General features: G+C 32.5%; 3 protein-coding genes across 6 annotated transcripts in view; 2 read left to right on the forward strand and 1 right to left on the reverse strand.

Annotated features, from left to right (window-relative positions):
* Positions 1-2,608, forward strand: part of LOC106672400 (class A basic helix-loop-helix protein 15-like) — a 30,627-nt gene extending 28,019 nt beyond the window's left edge. For both annotated transcript variants that reach the window (XM_014403795.2, XM_014403793.2), the window contains 2 exons: positions 1,528-1,664; positions 1,735-2,608. In XM_014403795.2, coding sequence (XP_014259281.1) covers positions 1,528-1,664; positions 1,735-1,855 — 258 coding nt within the window. In that variant the 3' untranslated portion in view covers positions 1,856-2,608. The remainder of the gene's footprint in view (positions 1-1,527; positions 1,665-1,734) is intronic.
* Positions 2,609-3,286: 678 nt separating this feature from the next.
* On the reverse strand, positions 3,287-7,789 carry LOC106672393 (caseinolytic peptidase B protein homolog). 2 transcript variants are annotated; one of them, XM_014403784.2, is made up of 10 exons: positions 7,224-7,789; positions 6,042-6,093; positions 5,777-5,970; positions 5,448-5,611; positions 5,263-5,377; positions 5,027-5,205; positions 4,168-4,329; positions 3,965-4,100; positions 3,549-3,896; positions 3,287-3,493 (listed from the first exon to the last, which is right to left on the reverse strand). In XM_014403784.2, exons 1-10 carry the CDS (start codon positions 7,438-7,440, stop codon positions 3,339-3,341), a joined length of 1,722 nt encoding a protein of 573 aa, XP_014259270.1. In that variant the 5' UTR covers positions 7,441-7,789; the 3' UTR covers positions 3,287-3,338. The 2 variants fall into 2 exon arrangements, with proteins under 2 accessions (XP_014259270.1, XP_014259269.1); XM_014403783.2 differs by having other exon boundaries at positions 5,448-5,671.
* A 2,327-nt stretch (positions 7,790-10,116) lies between these two features.
* On the forward strand, positions 10,117-17,317 carry LOC106672386 (diacylglycerol kinase epsilon). 2 transcript variants are annotated; one of them, XM_024228390.1, is made up of 9 exons: positions 10,117-10,750; positions 14,439-14,610; positions 14,674-14,943; positions 15,008-15,228; positions 15,295-15,440; positions 15,519-15,690; positions 15,765-16,085; positions 16,138-16,266; positions 16,712-17,317. In XM_024228390.1, the coding sequence occupies exons 1-8, from the start codon at positions 10,571-10,573 to the stop codon at positions 16,249-16,251; spliced, it is 1,596 nt and encodes a 531-aa protein (XP_024084158.1). In that variant the 5' UTR covers positions 10,117-10,570; the 3' UTR covers positions 16,252-16,266; positions 16,712-17,317. The 2 variants fall into 2 exon arrangements, with proteins under 2 accessions (XP_024084158.1, XP_014259255.1); XM_014403769.2 differs by having other exon boundaries at positions 16,138-17,317.
* The last annotated feature ends 1,828 nt before the right edge of the window (positions 17,318-19,145 follow it).

The following is a 19,145-nucleotide window of genomic DNA, read 5'->3' on the forward strand; positions in this document are numbered from 1 at the left end:
CACATGCACATACACGATCATAGGCCTGGGATATATCTAGGAAACCACCAGGGCTGTATTAGATTTTTTTGAAGGCATTTCTATTAGCGGTCGCCGCAAAGATTAAGGACGCTCATCACTGTAAGGCAATTTTTATTATTTATATATTACAATTAATTAAGGTTTTTAGTTGATAAAAAAGTCAAGGGGTTGAAATGGGAAGTTAGTGTCCGAGTGGATCGAGGTCACGATAGCTCAAGTGGTAGAGCAGAGGCGTATCTAGCCGAAGATCGTGAGTTCGAATCCCGCTCGTGCCATTGACTTTTTTATCTCAACTAAAAATCTTAATTAATTGTAATATATAAATAATAAAAATTATTAAAATTTAAAAAAATAAAAAACACTGATATTAATACCACTCATAAGTTATCGCAAACAGGTTTTAGTAAATTAATTTAATTAGTTCTCTCGTCCTTTTAGTAATCGATTTAAAAAGCTACTTTTTGGAAAGGGCTGACATTTAGAGTTCTAAAACGCGTTATTTCGGCAACATTTCGTAGAGGAAGTGAGTGCACTGCACATACTGATTTTTTTCTAGCAAATTTTTCATGTAAGGATTAAGGATGCCATTCCCCATTTGGTTCAAGCGATTGCGGAAAATAGAAAAGTGAAGTGAATTTTTTTCTGTTTCTTTTTTTCGTTTGTAGCATCTTATTTCCTGCTCGGCAGTATAACAGAAATGAAGGTGTACTACGATCAGTACTGTTGCCTAACAAATCGCAGAATCTGTTTATTACGCCTGTTTACCAGGAATGGGAAAAACACGCCTTAAAGGGTCATCTATCCGGTGAAAATTGAAAATCGAACATGTCTAGTTTAACTCGACGGTAACGATGGAAAGTCCTTGATCTATATAAATAAGAATTTCGTTTGTAAAGTTGAATACCAGCGTTGATTTGGAGCAGATTTGGCACCGCTGCCCCAGGGTGTGAAAGTCTCCACGCGTTGCGTAACACATTTTTGCTTTACCTCTGAACTATAACACATTTTAATAGTTTAAATGATGGTAATTTTTATTTTGTAGTCGGGATAGTCTGTAAATCTATCAAAAATGGTGTCAAATCAATTGAATAAAACAAAGATCTCTTTCTCTCGCCTCCGTCGTCATATTCAGTTGTCTATCATCCTCGCTGGTTCGGTATCTCAGACGTGTTTCGGCTGTACGCCATATTCATTGGTTTCTGTTAAACAATGATTAAGAATTGTCAACTCATCTTTGCGATGTAAATTATTATTTGCAACTTGATATTATGCCATTTATCCTCGGTCGAATGTCTTATTTGAAGATATTGTTAGATCAAATGGTTGAATTTACATTTCTATACAACGATGAAAATCACATTTTTTACTGAATAAGTTCAGTCATATTTGTAAAACACATTTATCTTTTCAATATTGCTCAAACAATTAAACAAGGATTTTATCACAAATCTAATAAAATAGTCGGTTTTACATATAAAAGGACTCTTATTCAAATTTTATTTACAGCAACTCAGAGAAGTAATACCACATGTAAAAATGGAAAGAAAACTCTCAAAAATCGAAACGCTGACGTTAGCTAAAAACTATATTATGGCATTGACCAATGTTATATGTGAGATTAGAGGAGAGGAAAAACCTTACACGTGTGTATCTTCACCTGTTAACCAGATGATGAGAACTAAATTAATTATCTATTTATTTTTATTTTTTTAGATTTCTTGACGTGGATTGTGACAATGCGAGCAATGCTGGTGATGATCTAGAACCCAACAACAACTCCTTGTTTCAAGAGAACCTCGAACCGAGAGATGAAGAGTTGTTATCTGTTGAATGAGAATTCGACTGCGAATTGCCTGTAAAAGATATGAAATTAAAGGCCCTTGCTATTAGGTTCTATGAACCACGAAGCCTTTCAGGAATCTTGTGATAAAATTAATTATTATTTTAATACCAGAAAGTAATTTTATATATCGAATTTATTAAATTATAATTGAAATATATCTTGTCTTATTCTTCTTTTTTATGTATTTTTCAGTTTGTTAGTACTATGAATTAGGAATGATACACAAAACATTTCCAATTGATTTTTGTTTATTGATAAAAATATATCAATTGCGTTTTCTTCATAAACTGAAAATAGAATTTCGAAATTTAAGACCTATTTAAACAAAGACATAAACCAAACTGTTGAATAAAAAGTGGATTCTAGTTAAAACTTTACTTTAAGAATTGTCATAATAATAAACATTTCCCCTTATTTATGCAACAAATAAGTTTTAGACAAACATCTTTTGTTGTAAAGTTTTGGAAACAAAATAACTATGTGCAGCAATAAATACTGTTGAAATTCTAAAAAGTACTTGATATAAATTTTGAAACATTAAAAAAAATTGTTCAAATTGATTGTCAATTTCCAATATTCCATTTTAATAAATAATAAATGGGTTACCATTAAGAATACATTAGCACTATGATAAAGAGAAATAATGAACTTCAAATAACAAACAGGAGATAGTTCCTGCAGTTATAAATGCAGATTATTTGTGAGAAATGTCTCATAATGGAGGAATAAAAAAATTATTGTCAACCTTTTGTTTATTCATTTTTTACCTTCTTCAAAGAGAAGTGTACGTTTGAGATAAATAAAAAAGGGGATGAGTTAAAAAGGAGGAATAAAGTGTGAAAAGAAGAGAAAGACTAAGTACTAATAATGTCCATTAGGCTGGGTGCCCCCTGGAACGATGGTTAATGCGATAGTTGATGCAAAATGAAGCGATCTTTCATTACCCGATACGACTTTTACCGGCCCAACACACTTGTGCCCACTGGAGCAAAGTGGCAAGTGATACAATACATACTATAATAGTTTTTAAATTTTAACAGTTGCAATCATTAGCTCTTTACAGGATGCCATTATTGCATACCGGTACTTACGTCGGTAGAAATCAAAAATGAGAAAATGCAGATGCTGATAATTATCACGATCACGCTGGTGTGCAGAGTTTAATTGCTTACACAAGGAATATATGTAGTAAGCGATATGGTTCGAATTGCTTATTGTATCACTTGTATCGCCCCAGTGGGCACCCCGCCTTAGGTTTTAAACAAAAGAGAGAGGGAAAATGAGAGAATAATAAATAAATAAGTATTAACAAAGAATATATTTTTCAGAAAAAAAAAAACACGAAAAAACAACACTTTTCTTAGAAAATAAATATGTATATACAATTTTTATATATATCACAAAATTAAAAATTAACAGAACTTAATAAAATAAATAAGTCTTTATTATGGCCTATGTTTTGAAACTTTTCACTTTAAAAATGTGTTATGTAATTTGTTTGAATTAGTTTTAGATCACAATCAACAAAACCTTTGCCGTCCTTGTTCAATTTCATTTTTATAACTGGATCACATCCTTCTGACGGCCAGAATACAAATAGTTTTACTACAGAACCTGGTTGAATAATTCCTAGAAATATAATAATAAATTTATCCATCAAATGATTTATGTCACTGGAACTTACCGGCCTCTTGTGCTGCTGCTAGCTGGCTCACCACTTTCCTCTGGACTTCGTATTTTATACTTCTAGCACCGTAGTGGATATTGTAGCCGCTTGCTAAAACTGTCTCGACACCAGCTTCCCAAAAGAGGTCAATTTTATGTTTAATCTTGGCCTTTTCTGCCCAATATTTCAACTCTTTTGATACAAGTTTATTAAGCTCAGAATTTGAGAATGGCAAAAAGTACACTATTTCATTTATCCTCCCAAGGAATTCATCTCTCTTGAAGTGCTTTTTCAGAATTGGCCGTACGATTGACTCTTTGAAATCTTTTGTGATTGTCACATGTTCTGGTTCTATGTCAGCGTTGTCTAAAGTATTAAAAGAGAAAGACAACATTTTATTACAAAATCCATTTAATTAAATATAAGATAATTACTTTTCATATTTTTTAAACTGTCTGCTCTAATTTCTAATGAGAATGCTGCTATTTCCTCAGATGCAAGATTTGAAGTCATTACAAAAATTGCATCTTTGCATTCAATAGTTTTTCCTTTGCCATCTGTCAATCTACCCTAAAAATCACACAAATTAAAAGCTTTAAAAATAAAAAATTAGCAATTAAAAATTATATATTAATACTTCATCAAACAGCTGTAATAGTGTGGTGAGCACATCTGGATGAGCTTTGTCAACTTCGTCAAATAGAACAACTGCATTAGGACACTGTTTTAATTGCTTTGTCAACTGACCTCCTGCATCATGACCGACATATCCTGGAGGTGCACCAATCAATTTTGCAACCTGAAAATAAATTGAAAATTCTGTGGGGTGATAGTTGTGACTTGACCATTTCTGATCATTTTGCCATCTTCCAGACAATAACCGAAAACAACCAAGCAACAATTGAAATTAATTAATTGCTTTTTTAATACATAACATTTTAAAAGCTAATTGGAATAAAATTGATTAACAAGTCATAAATCCTTGTAAGGTGGTTTCTGATGATTTCGTCATTTTTGTTAATTGCTCACCCCCTCTACAGAAAAGAAAGTTAAATAGTTCGTGCTTGTTTACATTGGTTTTTAAGATTTTGCTTTGCCTTCCCTTCTCTATTCCATTTTATTTATTTATTTTTTTTCTAGTTGGCCTCATGGGACCTTGTTTTCTGCAGATTGCTTATTTCAGGAAGAAAAATTTCTTTTTATTGTTCCTCTCATGAGAGGCATGATCATTGTGACGACTACATCTTTTGGAGCTCTAGCAGGTATTTGCTGACGCAAGGTCCTATCCATTTTCCTATCTTCATCCAACTCTATTTTCCGTTTTATTCCCCCTCCCCTATCCCCATCATTCCGATACTAAGCAACAGCAAGAGCTGAGTTTATTTTTTTATTTCTCCTTTTTGTAAATATTTTTTTATTATCAGTCCACTAAAATCACTCAGTAGTACTACTATCTGTTTCTTTGTATCAAATACTAATTTTGTAAGAATAATTACTTCATGCTTTTCTTGGTACTCAGACATGTCTAAACGAATGAAGGCATTTTTTTTGTCTTTGTGAATGTAAGTTGCTACTTGCTTTGCCAACTCTGTCTTTCCGATTCCTGAAGAACCTAAAAATAAAAATACTAAGGGGTGTTCATCGTCAGCCCATCCATTTTCTTTCCTTCGAATAGCTGAAAATCAAAGCTATTAGTTTTTATAGATATTAATTTGGATGATGCCAGAGATACCTGATGCAACTAGAGAAATAGCTCCTTCCTGCCCAACAATGTACTTCTTGAGACGCTGTTCCAATGGAAACTTCCGCCTCTCTTCTGCTTCTTTCTTTTTCAAAACTTCCTCATACTTGAGAAAAATAATGGGGTTTAAAATGAAAATTCAAAAAATCAAAGGATTATGAATTTAAAAAATATACTTTTTCACTTTCTACTTGAAGATATTGCTTTATTTCATCAGATTTGGCAAGACTAGAAGGTAAATGACCAGAGGCCTCTATCATCGGATTCGCACCATTTTGAAGGAGCAAATTGATGCTTTCCATATCGTCCATGAGTACTGCATAATGAAGAGCAGTGAATCCTACAAAATTCCCTTGGGCTTTTAAATGTTCTGAGAACTCACTTTCACGTTGAATAAGAACTAAAAACAGAGTCATAATTAACAAAAGTAGTTTTCGGCTATCAATAAATCAAACAAAATTTTAATAGTTAAAAGGAACAAGGCTAGTTATAAAATCAATACTACCATCAAGTGTCTGGATACCCTTTTGCGTGGCAGTCCTGTAACTATTGACATATTCATCTCCAAGATTTGGATCGGCTCCAGCATCCAAGAGCAATTTGACAATTTCATGGTGCCCATTGACAACTGCCACTTGCAGCCCAGTCCAACCAAGAAAATGCCTTTTATTCACATCGAATGAATACTCAGCCAAAAACCTTAAACACAAAAAATAAAATATAATTAAACTGATATTTAAATACAATAGTATAGTTGTACGGCCTATTACCTCCGGAGCTCCTCTGTATTTCCAGCCTTGATTAGTTTAAAAAACCTAGCATCTAAAGAAATTAAAAAAATTAACTAAGGTCAGTTTTTATTAATATCAAAGATGATGAGAAATTTGTTTCATGATAAAATGTTTAAATAACATTTACTTACTTATTATCATATTTTTATTTACTAACAATTTATTGGTAATTAATTTAAATATTTTAATTATCATTATTTTTACTTTTTATACAGTAAACTAAATTATGTAAAGAAAGTTGAGATGAACTTTCATATATTTATTATACTTAAAAATTAAAACTTCAGATTCACTTCATTGATCATCCCGGTCAGCCTATTTTTGCTGGCTTTATCTGCCAAACCTGATTTGGCATTTTACCATCTTCAGTTATCAGAAATATAAAAATGCATCTCTCTGAAGAAGTGTATGGACCTATACAAATGATGACGTGGAGCTGTTAGAGAAGCATGTACTTGATGGATACTGTGAAGCGGGGATTGTGAAACCCAGGCATTGCGGCAAAGTTCTTGATGGATACTTGGAAGAGAGGTATGAGCTCCCCAAGCATTGCGATGATGTAAGTACTTACTACTACTCATAATTACTAGTTCTTACTATGCTAACAGCTCCACATGACCAGTTCATATGTCACTGAGACTCGAATCCTGATTACAGGATATTGAAAAATATGGCAAAAAGAGGGAAAATTTGAAAGATTGTAGGTTGAAGTGAGAAGTTGGTGTTCAAATAGATCAAAGTCACGATAGCTCAAGAGGTTAGAGCATCAGCGAATTGAGCTGAATGTCACGGGTTCAAATCCCACATATGACACTAGCTTTTTCATCTCAACCTTAGATATAAAATCTATATTTAGTATTCACAGTGATGTTACAATGCAGAATGACAGGACAGTGGTGCAATTTGCAATTTTTGTAATGATGCAGCCGTGCTTAACACAACGCTAACAATACAGAAGCTGCAAATATTTTCAGACTTGTCCAGTCAACGGTGATAAAAGATGACAAATCGTCAAGATCACATAAATTATCCCTAGAACAATTCCTCTACCAACAAAGATCAAGCATTCCTCTCATAAGAATTGATGTAAACGAATCATGATTTATTTTTTGCAGTGTGTAATTTTTTTGTCGAATCGGAAAAGAGTTGAAAATAATTTACCTTTGTATTTCTGATCGCGAGAGGCGGTGCAGTTGGCGACCGCGAGGGCTAAGCCGCCGCTGGCGAAAGCCGTCAGAAAGACGGGCGCCCGTCTGAGACAGAGGCCAGCGGCGAGTCTAGGCAGCGCCGATGGAAGCTGGGACCGGAGCCTTGACTTTTTGACAGGCCATTTGGCGGAAACGAGGTTTTTCAGTCTCGACCTCAACAAGACGGACATCCTCCAATCTGGACGCCTTATGTCTGCCACTTGAGCATCGGACCCGGACGGTCGCCCTTCCCTTCAACCGGCGTCCGATTGGTGACTGGAATTTGGAGAAACGAGGAACAAACCGACACACAATCTCCTGATGGTCAACGTCAACCGTAGACCGACACGGCCTCACCTGGTGCTTGTGCAGTGTGGAGGTTTCGAGACCCCGTTCCATCCGCCAACCGCCGAAACCTCCATCCGCCCGCCAATTCCGCTCAAAAGTATCTCAACTAATTATATTTTCATCGGAATCAATTTTAACGGTGTACCCAAAAAAATTTTTATATTTATTTACACAAAAATATATCCATGTGATAAACGTCCATTCCAAACAATATATTATTTTTAATTTTTGTTTTTTTGGGCAAAAATATTCCTTTCAAACAGATATCATGTCCATCCAAATTAATCTGTCTCATTTCCTTCTTACTTTTCATAGATGAATAGTATTCTTTTATAAAAGATTGAACACTGATTTTAAAGGCTACGAAAGGGGCGTCGCCCGTCGGTGGTTTAGGCATCGACAAGGCGCTCGTCACTGTAAAGGTTTCAGGTTCGAATCTAGTGGCCCTGCATTCGAACCCGACGAATCGATACTTACAATTTTTTTCCGGCACCCAATGGATTCATATAACCTAGTAGTTGAAACGCCCTCGCAAAAAAAAGGCTTCCTATCTGCACTTTTCATCTTTAACATTCCACACTTAAGGGTGTTTTTCTATTTATTGCATAAATAACTCAACAACAATTTTATCTGCTATTGCAAACAGTTCGACGGCAACGAGAACTGCCGGCATTGAAATTGGGATCAGAAAGAATACAAATAACTAATAAAGTGTTCAAAGTCGTGCTAAAATGAAAGATGGGGAAACCCGTTGACTTCGTGAAATCAATCAGTTCTTTTTCTCGGCTCACCGCTCGGTCCCTGGCCCAGAATTCCATGCGAAAAGTTTGGCGGGTTTTTCGAACTTCGGTGGCAGGGCCAATGAGTTGAATAAATTACAGGTTTGTTATATGAAACAAATGACGAACAGTTCAATCTTTTTCTACTATTTCCAACAATAAATTTCAATAAAATAAAAACGAAAAAGGTTGAACAGTTCTACATCTTGTTCACATAACCAAAGTTAGTAACGCAATAATATTATTTCCTTTTTCTTGTGAACGAGTGAATACAACAAAAATCAAAATATACATTAAACAAAAAAAAGACATATTTTGTATTTTTTAAACTATATGTATTTTATCTTTATATTAATTATTACATACTTATGCCACTGTAAACCAAATTAAACGATATAAAAAATTCGTGAGTTTTAATAAAAAAGATTTAATTACGATGATTTGAAAGAAAATTTACCAAAACACCAGAAAATCATTTAGTTATAGATTAAAATTTAGCTAACAAATTTTTTTTACTTAGTTTTTCTCATTATAACGCATTAAAAGCAAAAGTAGGTAAAAAATTGTTAGTTTCGGCCCTTTTTCAGGATTGGATCGGATAAAAACCGTAAAAACTTTGTCGTTTTAACATACTCTCTTTATTTCCAGTACATAAGCATTTTCACATATTATAACCTTTCTAAAAGTGACCAACGGATTCAAGAATCCTTTTTAAAAAAAGACATTTTCTACTCACAGTAAGTTGTTTTCCAACGAACAGGATTTCGAGCCCTTAGCTCATCATCAGGTTGAAGGATTTCTACAACTAAGTCTCTCGACATGAATTGCAAAAGTGAACCTGCCGATACTCTCGCCAACGCGACGTTCCAATGAGAAACTGGTTTTTTAATGGCGCTCAATTTGAACGTGCGAAAAGCGGGAATTATGACACAAGTAAATATTATAATGGTAAATACTGTAAGAAATTAATTATAAATTAGTGATTAAAGATAAAAAATAAAAAATTAGAATGATACCTTAACATTATTAAATTATTATAAAAATAATAACAATTAAAATAATTAATTTAATTATTTGGACGTTTAATATTATTTATGTACATATTTAAAATGGGAGGTAGATCAAAATCTATTATATTATTAATGCTTTTATCTCCATGTTCAATTTTACATTTTTTAATTTCAAATTTCTCAAATCAATCTAGTTCTCTCCCTTTGTTGAAACTATGTAACATTATTGTATTTAAATTTGAATTGAAATTATGTTTTGTTTCTTTTAGATCGTCCTTAAATTCTGAAAATTTGTTCGATTTAGGCAAGTGTTCTTTTACTCTCGTTTTTATTTCTCTGCCGCTTTGTCCTATATATTTAATATCACAATCACTACAAATAAGTTGGTAAACCCCGCTTTTTGCCAAGTTGTTAATGTTTAAGTTATTTTTCCATTTAAGAACCTCACAGTCCGACGTCACCTTGGCGCAGCATTCAAATTTATTCTCCTACATTAGTTAAATTTTAATCTATCACTAAATGATTTTCCGGTGTTTTGGTCAATTTTCTTTCAAACAATTTGCTGGATTTGTCGGCACAATTTTTTTTGAAACCATTATAAATAAATAATTTTTATTAAAACTCATGAATTTCTGATGTCGTTTAATTTGGTTTACATTGAAATAAGTATGAAAACACCTGTCAATTTAAAAAAAATTACTTTATTTTTAATTTGTGATATTACTTTACTTAAAAAAAGAAAGAAAAAACCCAGCTTTTTCTGTTAAAAGCGGATTTGAGTTTGGACTTTCCAGTTCCAGAGCCTGCGCGCTCTGCTGAGTGCTCGGCGGACTAGTTTGACATTGACGTGACACCGCGTTCCGTGATCCGTTTGATACGAAACATGTAATACATGTATGTTTACCTGTTCGCTTCTTCTGTCACTCGTTATCCGAGGTGTGAAGTTCGGATTGGATTATCGAGCTAATCCAATGATCGTCGGGTTAAAGGGGTGAATCCGGTTTTAAAAGACAACGGAAATGCAAAAGAAAGCTCTCATACGGAAATAACGTTTTTATTGTCGAATGGAATCTATTTTGTAATCTATTCTGAGATCGGCGACCCGCTTTTACTTCGAGACCAGAACGCCGAGTCAGCAGGCGTTTCCGGCGGCGACGCGACGGTCTAACGTGTCCAGGGCGAAAATGACGAGTTTAATGGGCGATTTCTTCTCCAGAGATTATTACAGCGTGCTCTTTGCCGTTGTCGTCGTCGCCCTCGGCATCCTCTTGAATTACACGGTCAGGAGTGCTCAGGGCATCTCGGACCTCCTCAGAGGCTCCAAGAAGAAGCACAGCTGGAAAGAGAACAAAGAGCCGCTTCAGGTAAACCCCAGACTTGCTTTTGATCCAATTTCCTCAACAGCAGGTGTTTTGACGTCCTCAGCTGTTATGTTTTTTTTGTTCATTTGGAAAATGTTCCAACTAGCTAGTTAATGAAACTATTCAAATAATGTACAGGCGACGCTCAAAATTAAATTTCGCGATATAATGAAATTTTCCACTTTATCACGTTATTTGTCCTGTATATTATTGTTTAGTTAAATTCAAAAAGTTTTTAGTTCCAGCACAATAACAGAAGGGGAATATCTCAAAGAAATAAACCCCAACACTTCTCAATTATCGTGGTTAGTGAAACTCAAAGAAAACAACCCTATAACTACCTATGGTGATCCAAGAAAAAAAATCTGCTGGAACTAAAAGCTTTTTGAATTTAACTAAACAATAATATATAATGAGGTTCCATCACAAAAAAGTGCAAACTTTAAAAGAAATATCCTAAAGTTGTTCAACGAAAGACAAACTAAGCAATTTGAAATGAACAGTCATAAAAAAACTTTAATTTTTCTATTACTAGTGTTTTGACATGGATTTTTTAAGACTTTTTGTTTTTTAGTTAATGTTGGTTTAGGTTAAAACATTTCCATGTATTTTATTTGGTACTAACATTTAATTTTTCTGACAAATAAATAGCCAGTATTTTGTGTAAAGGAAACGGATAGGTATTAAACTATCTCAAAATGGTTATTTCCTTCTTTTTCCTTTTTTTATTTATTAGAAAAGCTTTATTCTTTGGTTTTAGGTGTTTTTTCAGGAACTTACAACCATTTCAAAATATCCTTTTATTACATCGATATCGATTTTGGAAGCACCAGCCTCCCCTCTCCAGTCTGGTTTCAATTTTAGAACCGCATCTTTGTTTGCATTACTTCAGTTTTAATTGAATTATGCAACATTCACCCTTCCTTGACAGCATTGCTTTTGTTGTAATAGGGCATACAATTCTAAACTGCCTAACTCCTTGCATAAACTTGGGATGCAAAAAAGTGACCACCTTATTTTATTTTTTGAGTGAAACGTTCAATTAGTATTATTGTACTCATGTTGGTTGTTATAAAGCGCCATGGGGAGTTTGGAAAGTAATGTAGGTGAAATTGTTAATACTAAGTTCTAAATAATAAAAATAAATTCACTTTTTTGTATAGAGAAAGATGAATAGATATATTTATAAATGTCTTATATTGTTACTGTATATTGTATTCATTTTTCATCTTTGATTTTTTGAATTAGTATCTGTATGTGTAGGTATATTTATTTATTAATGACTAATGTAGTTATTGATTTATTTACTCAATATTGGTATTGTCAAAAGTACGACAGGATTTGATGAAATTGCTATTAAAATAATTTTGCTCTCCCTCCCATTCACCATTAAATATATAACATATATTTTTAATTTCTCCTTAACTTCATCAACATTTCCCTCTGCATGGAAGAAAGTTGTTTTCCTAGTTTCATCATCATCATCACCCCTAAATGATTTTCGACATAAGTATTCTACCCTTGTTATAAGTTATAAAGTTCTAAAAATCATTATGTTTAAACAAATTAATAACTTTCTTGATAATCATTCTCTGCTTTCACCTTTTCAATCAGGTTTTTGATATAAACACAACTGTAAATAGGCCTTGCTAAAAATTAGTGAAGATATACGGGGAGTCATAGATATTCACGAAGGCTTGGTTAGTGCTGCTTGACTTACATTGCTTTCAGGATGGTCAACCATGACCTACTATTTGGAAACTTGAAAATTTGCCTTTTTTTTGTCCTCTACTTCTAAATTAATATCCTCTTATTTATCAGGTGGTAAACAAGTTGTCAAACTACCTAATAACAAACTCTCATCTGACTTTGCTGGTAAGTTTGGCATTCCTCAAGGTTAATTTTAGGACCTTTACTGTTTTCAATTTTTTTATTAATGATCTTCCTTCTTGTTTAAATTACTCCAAATTTCACTTAAAAGCTGATGATACCCAAATCTTTGCACAACATCCCCCTCATTTAATCCTTGATTTTTATTTGATTACCTTGAACTGTGATGCCTTATATACTTATTTAAAATTAAAAATAAGTTCTGCCCTCATACTTATTCACCATACTAACTATGCCAAGCTTTTGGTGTTTTATTTCACCTTCCTTAGGGATCTACAACGGATACATATACATATAATATTTTATAATGCTCATCTGTGTAAATGAAAATCAAAAATCAACTTGTTTGTGCAACTTACAGATTCTCTGTTAGTGTTTAAAATTGTTTTCTCTTATCAACATGTATAGATATGTTTTCTCTCTTTTTGTCATTTCTTATACTAAATACAATGTTTTTATAAATAAATAACTTTGTCTGTTGATAATAGTTTGTAACAAGTGTCATTTATTTATTTATTAACTTTCAGGCATGAAGCTTTCAATTTTTTGCAAACAATCCATGATTTGATCAGACTAACGTGATATTGTTGCTATTCTCTTTTTCTTCTCTCTTTTATACTTTTCCTTTACCCCTAATTCTCTCCTTCATGTTCAATTATGTTAATATCAGACAAATTTTGTTTATTAATTATTATTTCTTGTGTTATATTTTGTAACCTTTTTGTTATTTATATTTTTCTACTCACTGTAAATGGCCCAAGTCCTATTGTGAAAAAAATTTTTTTTAATTAATTTTTTTTTAAAATAAATATATTTCTATTTTACATATCTGTGCATATAAATTGGTTGATTGGTCTACTATTGAGAAATTGTAACTATGAACTATGAATTATTAAATAATGAATTACTCAATGGGAAAAGTAAATAGGAAGAAAAAATTATTTCAAAAATAACCTAAAAACCATAAGGATTCTTTCCTCCATATAAAACAGCTAGTCCTGCAATCCAGAGAAATACTTTTGTAATCTTACATTGAAATTGTTCTTGATTGCTACAAACGGCTAGTCATCACACATTGCAAAATAAAGAGTATCATTACTTGGCTCAATTGACACTGTAGATCAACTAGTACTATGGCCTAAGTACAAGAGGCTTTGTTGCTAGTATGTAGATGTGTGATATTGATTTGATTAGCAGTTTTGAGTTGGTTTTATGTTTTTTCTATGTTTTGTAGGCAGTTGATATAGTATTAAGGGGAGGTTTTTCAAGGGACTTTGAGGAAAAAGCCGAAGATTGTGGGTTCGAATCCCGCTCGTGACACTGACTTTTTTTATCTCAACTAAAAACCTTAATTAAATGAAAGATTAATTGGTCAAGTGGACCATGAAAACTAGTGAATTTAATAAGTTAAAATGAAGTATACCTTCACTGAAGCTCTTCGTGACCATTTCATTTGTCGCCGAGCATCAAATAGATTACACGACATTTGAAAAATGGCAAAAAGGAGGGAAAATTCAAAAGGTGGGGTTGAGATGGGAAGTTAGTGTCCGGGTGGATCGAAGTCACGATAGCTCTAGTGGTAGAGCAGTGGTGAATCTAGTCTAATATCGTGGGTTTGAATCCTGCTCGGGCCATTGACTTTTTTATCTCAACTAAAAAACTTAATTAATTGAAAGAACTTCTTACTTGTTTTGAATTTTAATGGTTTGAAGTATATGTTAGATGATGTATATTTCAGATATATATTTCTATCCTGTAGCACAAGGGGAAAAATGTTATTACAATATTTAATTTATTGCAGACATCAAGATGTTCTATTTGTGAGACTTTACTAGTCACAGTGGAGAGTTTTTACTGTGACATGTGCGGAGTGTGTGCCGATGTCCAATGTTTGAAAAAAGCCAACAATACTGTAAAGTGTAAACGTATGTTTACAGAAGTTATCGGTCCTTTAAAACATTCATACATCAAGGGTGAGATTCTGAAAGTCATTGGACTCATTCACCTTGCACTAACAAATTATAATAATCTTAAAGGAAATCTGCCAGTTGGTTCTGAATGTGCCGTTTGCCATGAAGAGTGCGGGCATGACTTCCGGTGCATCTGGTGTCACATGACAGTTCACATAAACTGCAAAAAGATGCTTGCTGAGAAATGTGACACGGGGAAATATAAAAATTTCATCATACCACCATCTAGTGTTGTCCAGACTTTTCACCGGATCAATATCGGCAGAGTGAGTGTAACCCATGAGATTCGAGAACCAGAGTGGAGTCAGAACAGGTGGACACCACTCTTTGTCTTGAGTGAGTAGATGGCATGTTTTAAAATTTAATTTTGTTCTATTGTGTTTTAATAATTAATTTCAAGTCAGCCGAAAATCTGGGAGCAAATTTGGAGGGGAAGTAATTTCCGCATTTAGGGGAATACTGAACCCACTCCAAGTCATTGTACTTGGTGAACAGGATCCGAGTCTTCTATGTCAGTGGCTTGACCTCCTTCCTGAATCTGCACAGCCGATTGTGCTAGTCGGATCTGGTGATGGTGGGATCGCTTGGGTTTTAACTACTTTGCATAAATTACAAAAAAAGGTCTGTCTTTTAAGTCTACTTTCATTTGCGAGGGAAATAATTTATATGACATGCTTGATTGTTTAGAAATATCCTCCTGTAGGTATTATCCCTCTTGGTACTGGAAACGACCTGTCACGTGTTCTAAATTGGGGATCAAAGATCACAACACCATTTTCAGTACAGGAGTACTTAGAACATCTTCAAAAAGCTAAAGAAGGCTATTTAGATAGGTACAAGCACCTTTAGCCTCATTTTAGTGTTAAATGATTATAATAAATATAATTAATTTGTTTATTTAAATGTTTAAGGTGGGAAGTAAATTATAAAGTTTTTAAGAGAAGGGGTCTTTCTTTAAATAGACCACATCAGTATTTTATGTATAATTATCTAAGTATAGGGGTTGATGCTTTAGTTGCTTTAAACTTTCATGAAACGAGGAACAACAGATCTTACCTTTTTGGTTCCCAACTGAGGAATAAGGTATTTTATTTCATGAACTCTTTTAAGTTGTGATAATGATTTGTCATTATATTTACATTGGTTATAATTTACAGCTGATGTATTTAATATTTGGAACCCAACAAGTGTTGGACAGGGAATGCAAAGGGCTTGAGGCGTTCATAGAATTGTATCTCGATGACGAGAGGATCGACATTCCCGAGTTAGAAGCTATTATTGTTCTCAACATACAGCGGTATGGAGGTGGAGTCGATCTCTGGAATCTTTCTTCAGGATGTGATAGCAACCAGTATCCCAGGCAAGCAATAAATGATGAAAAGATTGAAATTGCATCAGCTGCCTCTTCTTTCCAGTTGGCTCAGTTCCAACTGGGTCTTTCAGAACCAACAAAACTGGGCCAAGCAAAAAAAGTCAAGGTAAATTTTGTCTCTTAAGGAGTTGAAATTTATTCTAATTGTGAAATTTTAGCTCGTTTTGAAGAAGCGCATACCAATGCAGATTGATGGTGAACCATGGATGCAGCCTCCTGGGCAAATAGAAATCACGTTTGCTAACCAGGCGAGAGTGCTTTTAAAGGATTAGTATCAACAGTGTTAAGTAATAAATTTAATTTGAACTTGATTCTTTAAGGAAACAGATTTTTTTGTCTTCCAATTTGAATTTCAAGCAAAAAGGTAGTTTACCTATGTAGAATCATGGTTTCACACAATTAATTTCTCATGATTATTTCTCATTCATATTATTCCTCTGAAATTTATCCACCTTTTACATTAGTTCAAACAAAACTGCATGAACTCGTTGTTTTGAATTTTATCAAACATTAAGGTATTGTATTTTATTATTATTATAATTAATAATTTAATATATTACAACAGCACTAAAACAAATTTGCTTTTAAAATTAATTTTCAATTATTGAAATTTTTAAATGGTTGTTATATATTGGATTATGTATTAGGTTGAAAAATTAGTTCCTGCATGACTTACATTTTAATGGTTTACTTTTTTTTGTTATAATTTTCTTAATCGTGCTATGCTTTTAGATTTGCTGACCAAATTATTTATGTGATAACTATTGAAATGTAGAAAATGGATTGTGTTACACAGGTTTTTTGTGCTGTTGACAGTTTTATTAATATGTATTTACAATTTGTATATTATAATTAGTGTTGTGGATGTCTGTGATTTTATTAATGTTATATGAATTGTACAAGTGTACTTATCATTGGAATGGATTAGCCATTGAAATCTTTGTAAATGACTGACTTTGTATAGTGCAGATATGAAGATCATTGTTGATGTTAAGTTAGAAAAATCGAAATAGTATTAGGTCAAAAATAAAGTCAATGCCAAAGTGAAATATACATTCTAGATTTTTATATTCTTGGTTGTCCCCTTAATTTAAAAATTTAAGTTTAATATATTAAAATTCTTGTTTTTAACCTGATATTCAAAGACCTGAGGATAATTTTAGTTAAGTGCCTTGTTATTTTTTTAATTATGATTACTTTCTAATAATGATTAAATTTATTCAACTGTTATGTCTTTGTAATATTAAAAGAACAAGGAAACAACTTATGGGAAGAGGACCGGTCTATTGTACTTGTAAACAACAGCAAATAAATATTTCACATGATGTTTGTCAATTTTATTACCAATTGTAAATCATTTAACTTGTATAAACTATATTCTTTTTTTAGTTAGTCAACAAAATGTTGTTAGCAAATGCTTTTCTATTATACTGAAGAACCAATCCTAAAAATCATCTTCATTCAAATAATTGCTCAAAATACAAGGAAAAAAATATAAAGTGAATGTAATATATATATATAAACTTTTCTGAACACACTTAAAGATGGTGTCGTTCTAATAATAAACATTTTTGCTAAATTGTTTTAATTTAATTAACAATTATATTACATGGTCAAATTTTCTTGGTGTTGCATTCTGAATAACAGCAAATCCCAATTTTATTTTTTTATCTGACCACTGAATATAATGGGGATAAATATAATTTTTGACCCAAGTATTTCATAATAAAGTGAGGTGCTATTCTTGTTTCTATTCAACACGGAACGCGGTATATCTGGGAAATTTTTTTGATCATAGGTGGTTTTATTCAACTCAAAGGATGTCGTGAAAAGGGATTTTCTGAATTGGATTTGTGATTTGGGATTGTTCAATAATGGAAAGGAAGTTAATTGTTATGGCGAGAACGAAGGAATGCTTCAACAAATTATGAAACACCAGGACTCTAAGAAACACACAAAGTTTAATGATTCTATTTTTTGGTCTTACAAAACTGTGATCACGCCTTGAACCAGTCGAAAACTGAACACTTCTTTCACAAATCTATATTTTATATATATATATATATATATATACATACATACATACATAACTGATGCTCTGCTTTTATATGCATACTACATCTCAAGTATACAAGAGAAAAAATGCGCTTCATTGTGCTATATGTGGTGTATTATAATATCCATTTATCTAAAAAATGTAGAAGAATTAGCCTGAAAAGTAAATTCCTTATTGAAATTTTTGAAACAAAAAACTCGATAAACCTTATGAAAATAAATAAGATTTATTAATAAATTTACATGAAAATAAAATAGAACTGGTAACCAGACGGTCCATAATTTGAGTATGAACTAGGTTCAAAACGATCATTAACTAAGCTTTATTTGCAAAAGTAAAAGATTTAAAATTTAGTGACAGACCCTTTATTAGTAATAAAATTAGCAAGGGTTCTTAGCCTGGATCTAATTAAAATTATGTTCAAGATCAAAGGAAAATTTATGTATGTTTAGATTTAGTTTACAATAGTTTTTGTTTGTGTAAAATTACTATTATTACTTAAATAATAACTTTTTCCCTTTGGATATACATAAAATTTAATGTCTGCGTTTTTTCGCCACTTTCACGGCGTCCATGTTAGGCTAAACCCTCGTGACCTGCGGGTCTTACAAAACTGTAATCGCGCCTTGAACCAGTCGAAAACTGAACACTTCTTTCACATATCTATATATATTATACTATACCTGCCTATATTATACCTCAAGGATACAAGGGAAAAAATGCGTTTAATTGTGTTGTATGTGGTGTATTATATTATCTATTTATCTAAAAAGTATATAAAAAAATGTAAACCTGCTTAATTATTGAATCATTATACAAAAAATATAAACATACAAAAATGCCTTAAAAAAAAACTATAAATTAATAAAATAAATGAAAAATTAATAGAGTAATAATAATAGATACAATATCGAACAGGTTAGACAATGAGATGTGCTGAGTAGAAATTTTCTTCAATTGTTGGGAATGAAAATTAATCACAGTAAAATGAAGTCAATAGTTTTCAGCAAACATAGGCCATTCCTGTGTAAAAAGATCCAAATTGAAGGTGCAACTGTCATAGTCTGAGTCGGACCAATTTTTAGGGTGATTGATATTTGACTGTAAACT

Source organism: Cimex lectularius, unplaced genomic scaffold, assembly GCF_000648675.2.
Source record: "Cimex lectularius strain Harlan isolate CLEC.00 unplaced genomic scaffold, Clec_2.1 scaffold222, whole genome shotgun sequence".
In the NCBI taxonomy this organism is placed as follows: domain Eukaryota; kingdom Metazoa; phylum Arthropoda; class Insecta; order Hemiptera; family Cimicidae; genus Cimex; species Cimex lectularius.

Excerpts from the sequence above, each read along its gene's own strand:
- LOC106672386 (XM_014403769.2), top strand. The coding sequence starts at position 10,571 with ATGACGAGTTTAATGGGCGATTTCTTCTCCAGAGATTATTACAGCGTG. Across the intron at positions 15,229-15,294 it reads TGCATAAATTACAAAAAAAG|AAATATCCTCCTGTAGGTAT; the intron begins GTCTGTCTTTTA and ends TTGATTGTTTAG. Across the intron at positions 15,691-15,764 it reads GTTCCCAACTGAGGAATAAG|CTGATGTATTTAATATTTGG; the intron begins GTATTTTATTTC and ends TATAATTTACAG.
- LOC106672393 (XM_014403783.2), bottom strand. The coding sequence starts at position 7,440 with ATGTCCGTCTTGTTGAGGTCGAGACTGAAAAACCTCGTTTCCGCCAAA. Across the intron at positions 6,094-7,223 it reads TCGCGATCAGAAATACAAAG|ATGCTAGGTTTTTTAAACTA; the intron begins GTAAATTATTTT and ends TAATTTCTTTAG. Across the intron at positions 4,330-5,026 it reads AGTACCAAGAAAAGCATGAA|GTTGCAAAATTGATTGGTGC; the intron begins GTAATTATTCTT and ends ATTTATTTTCAG.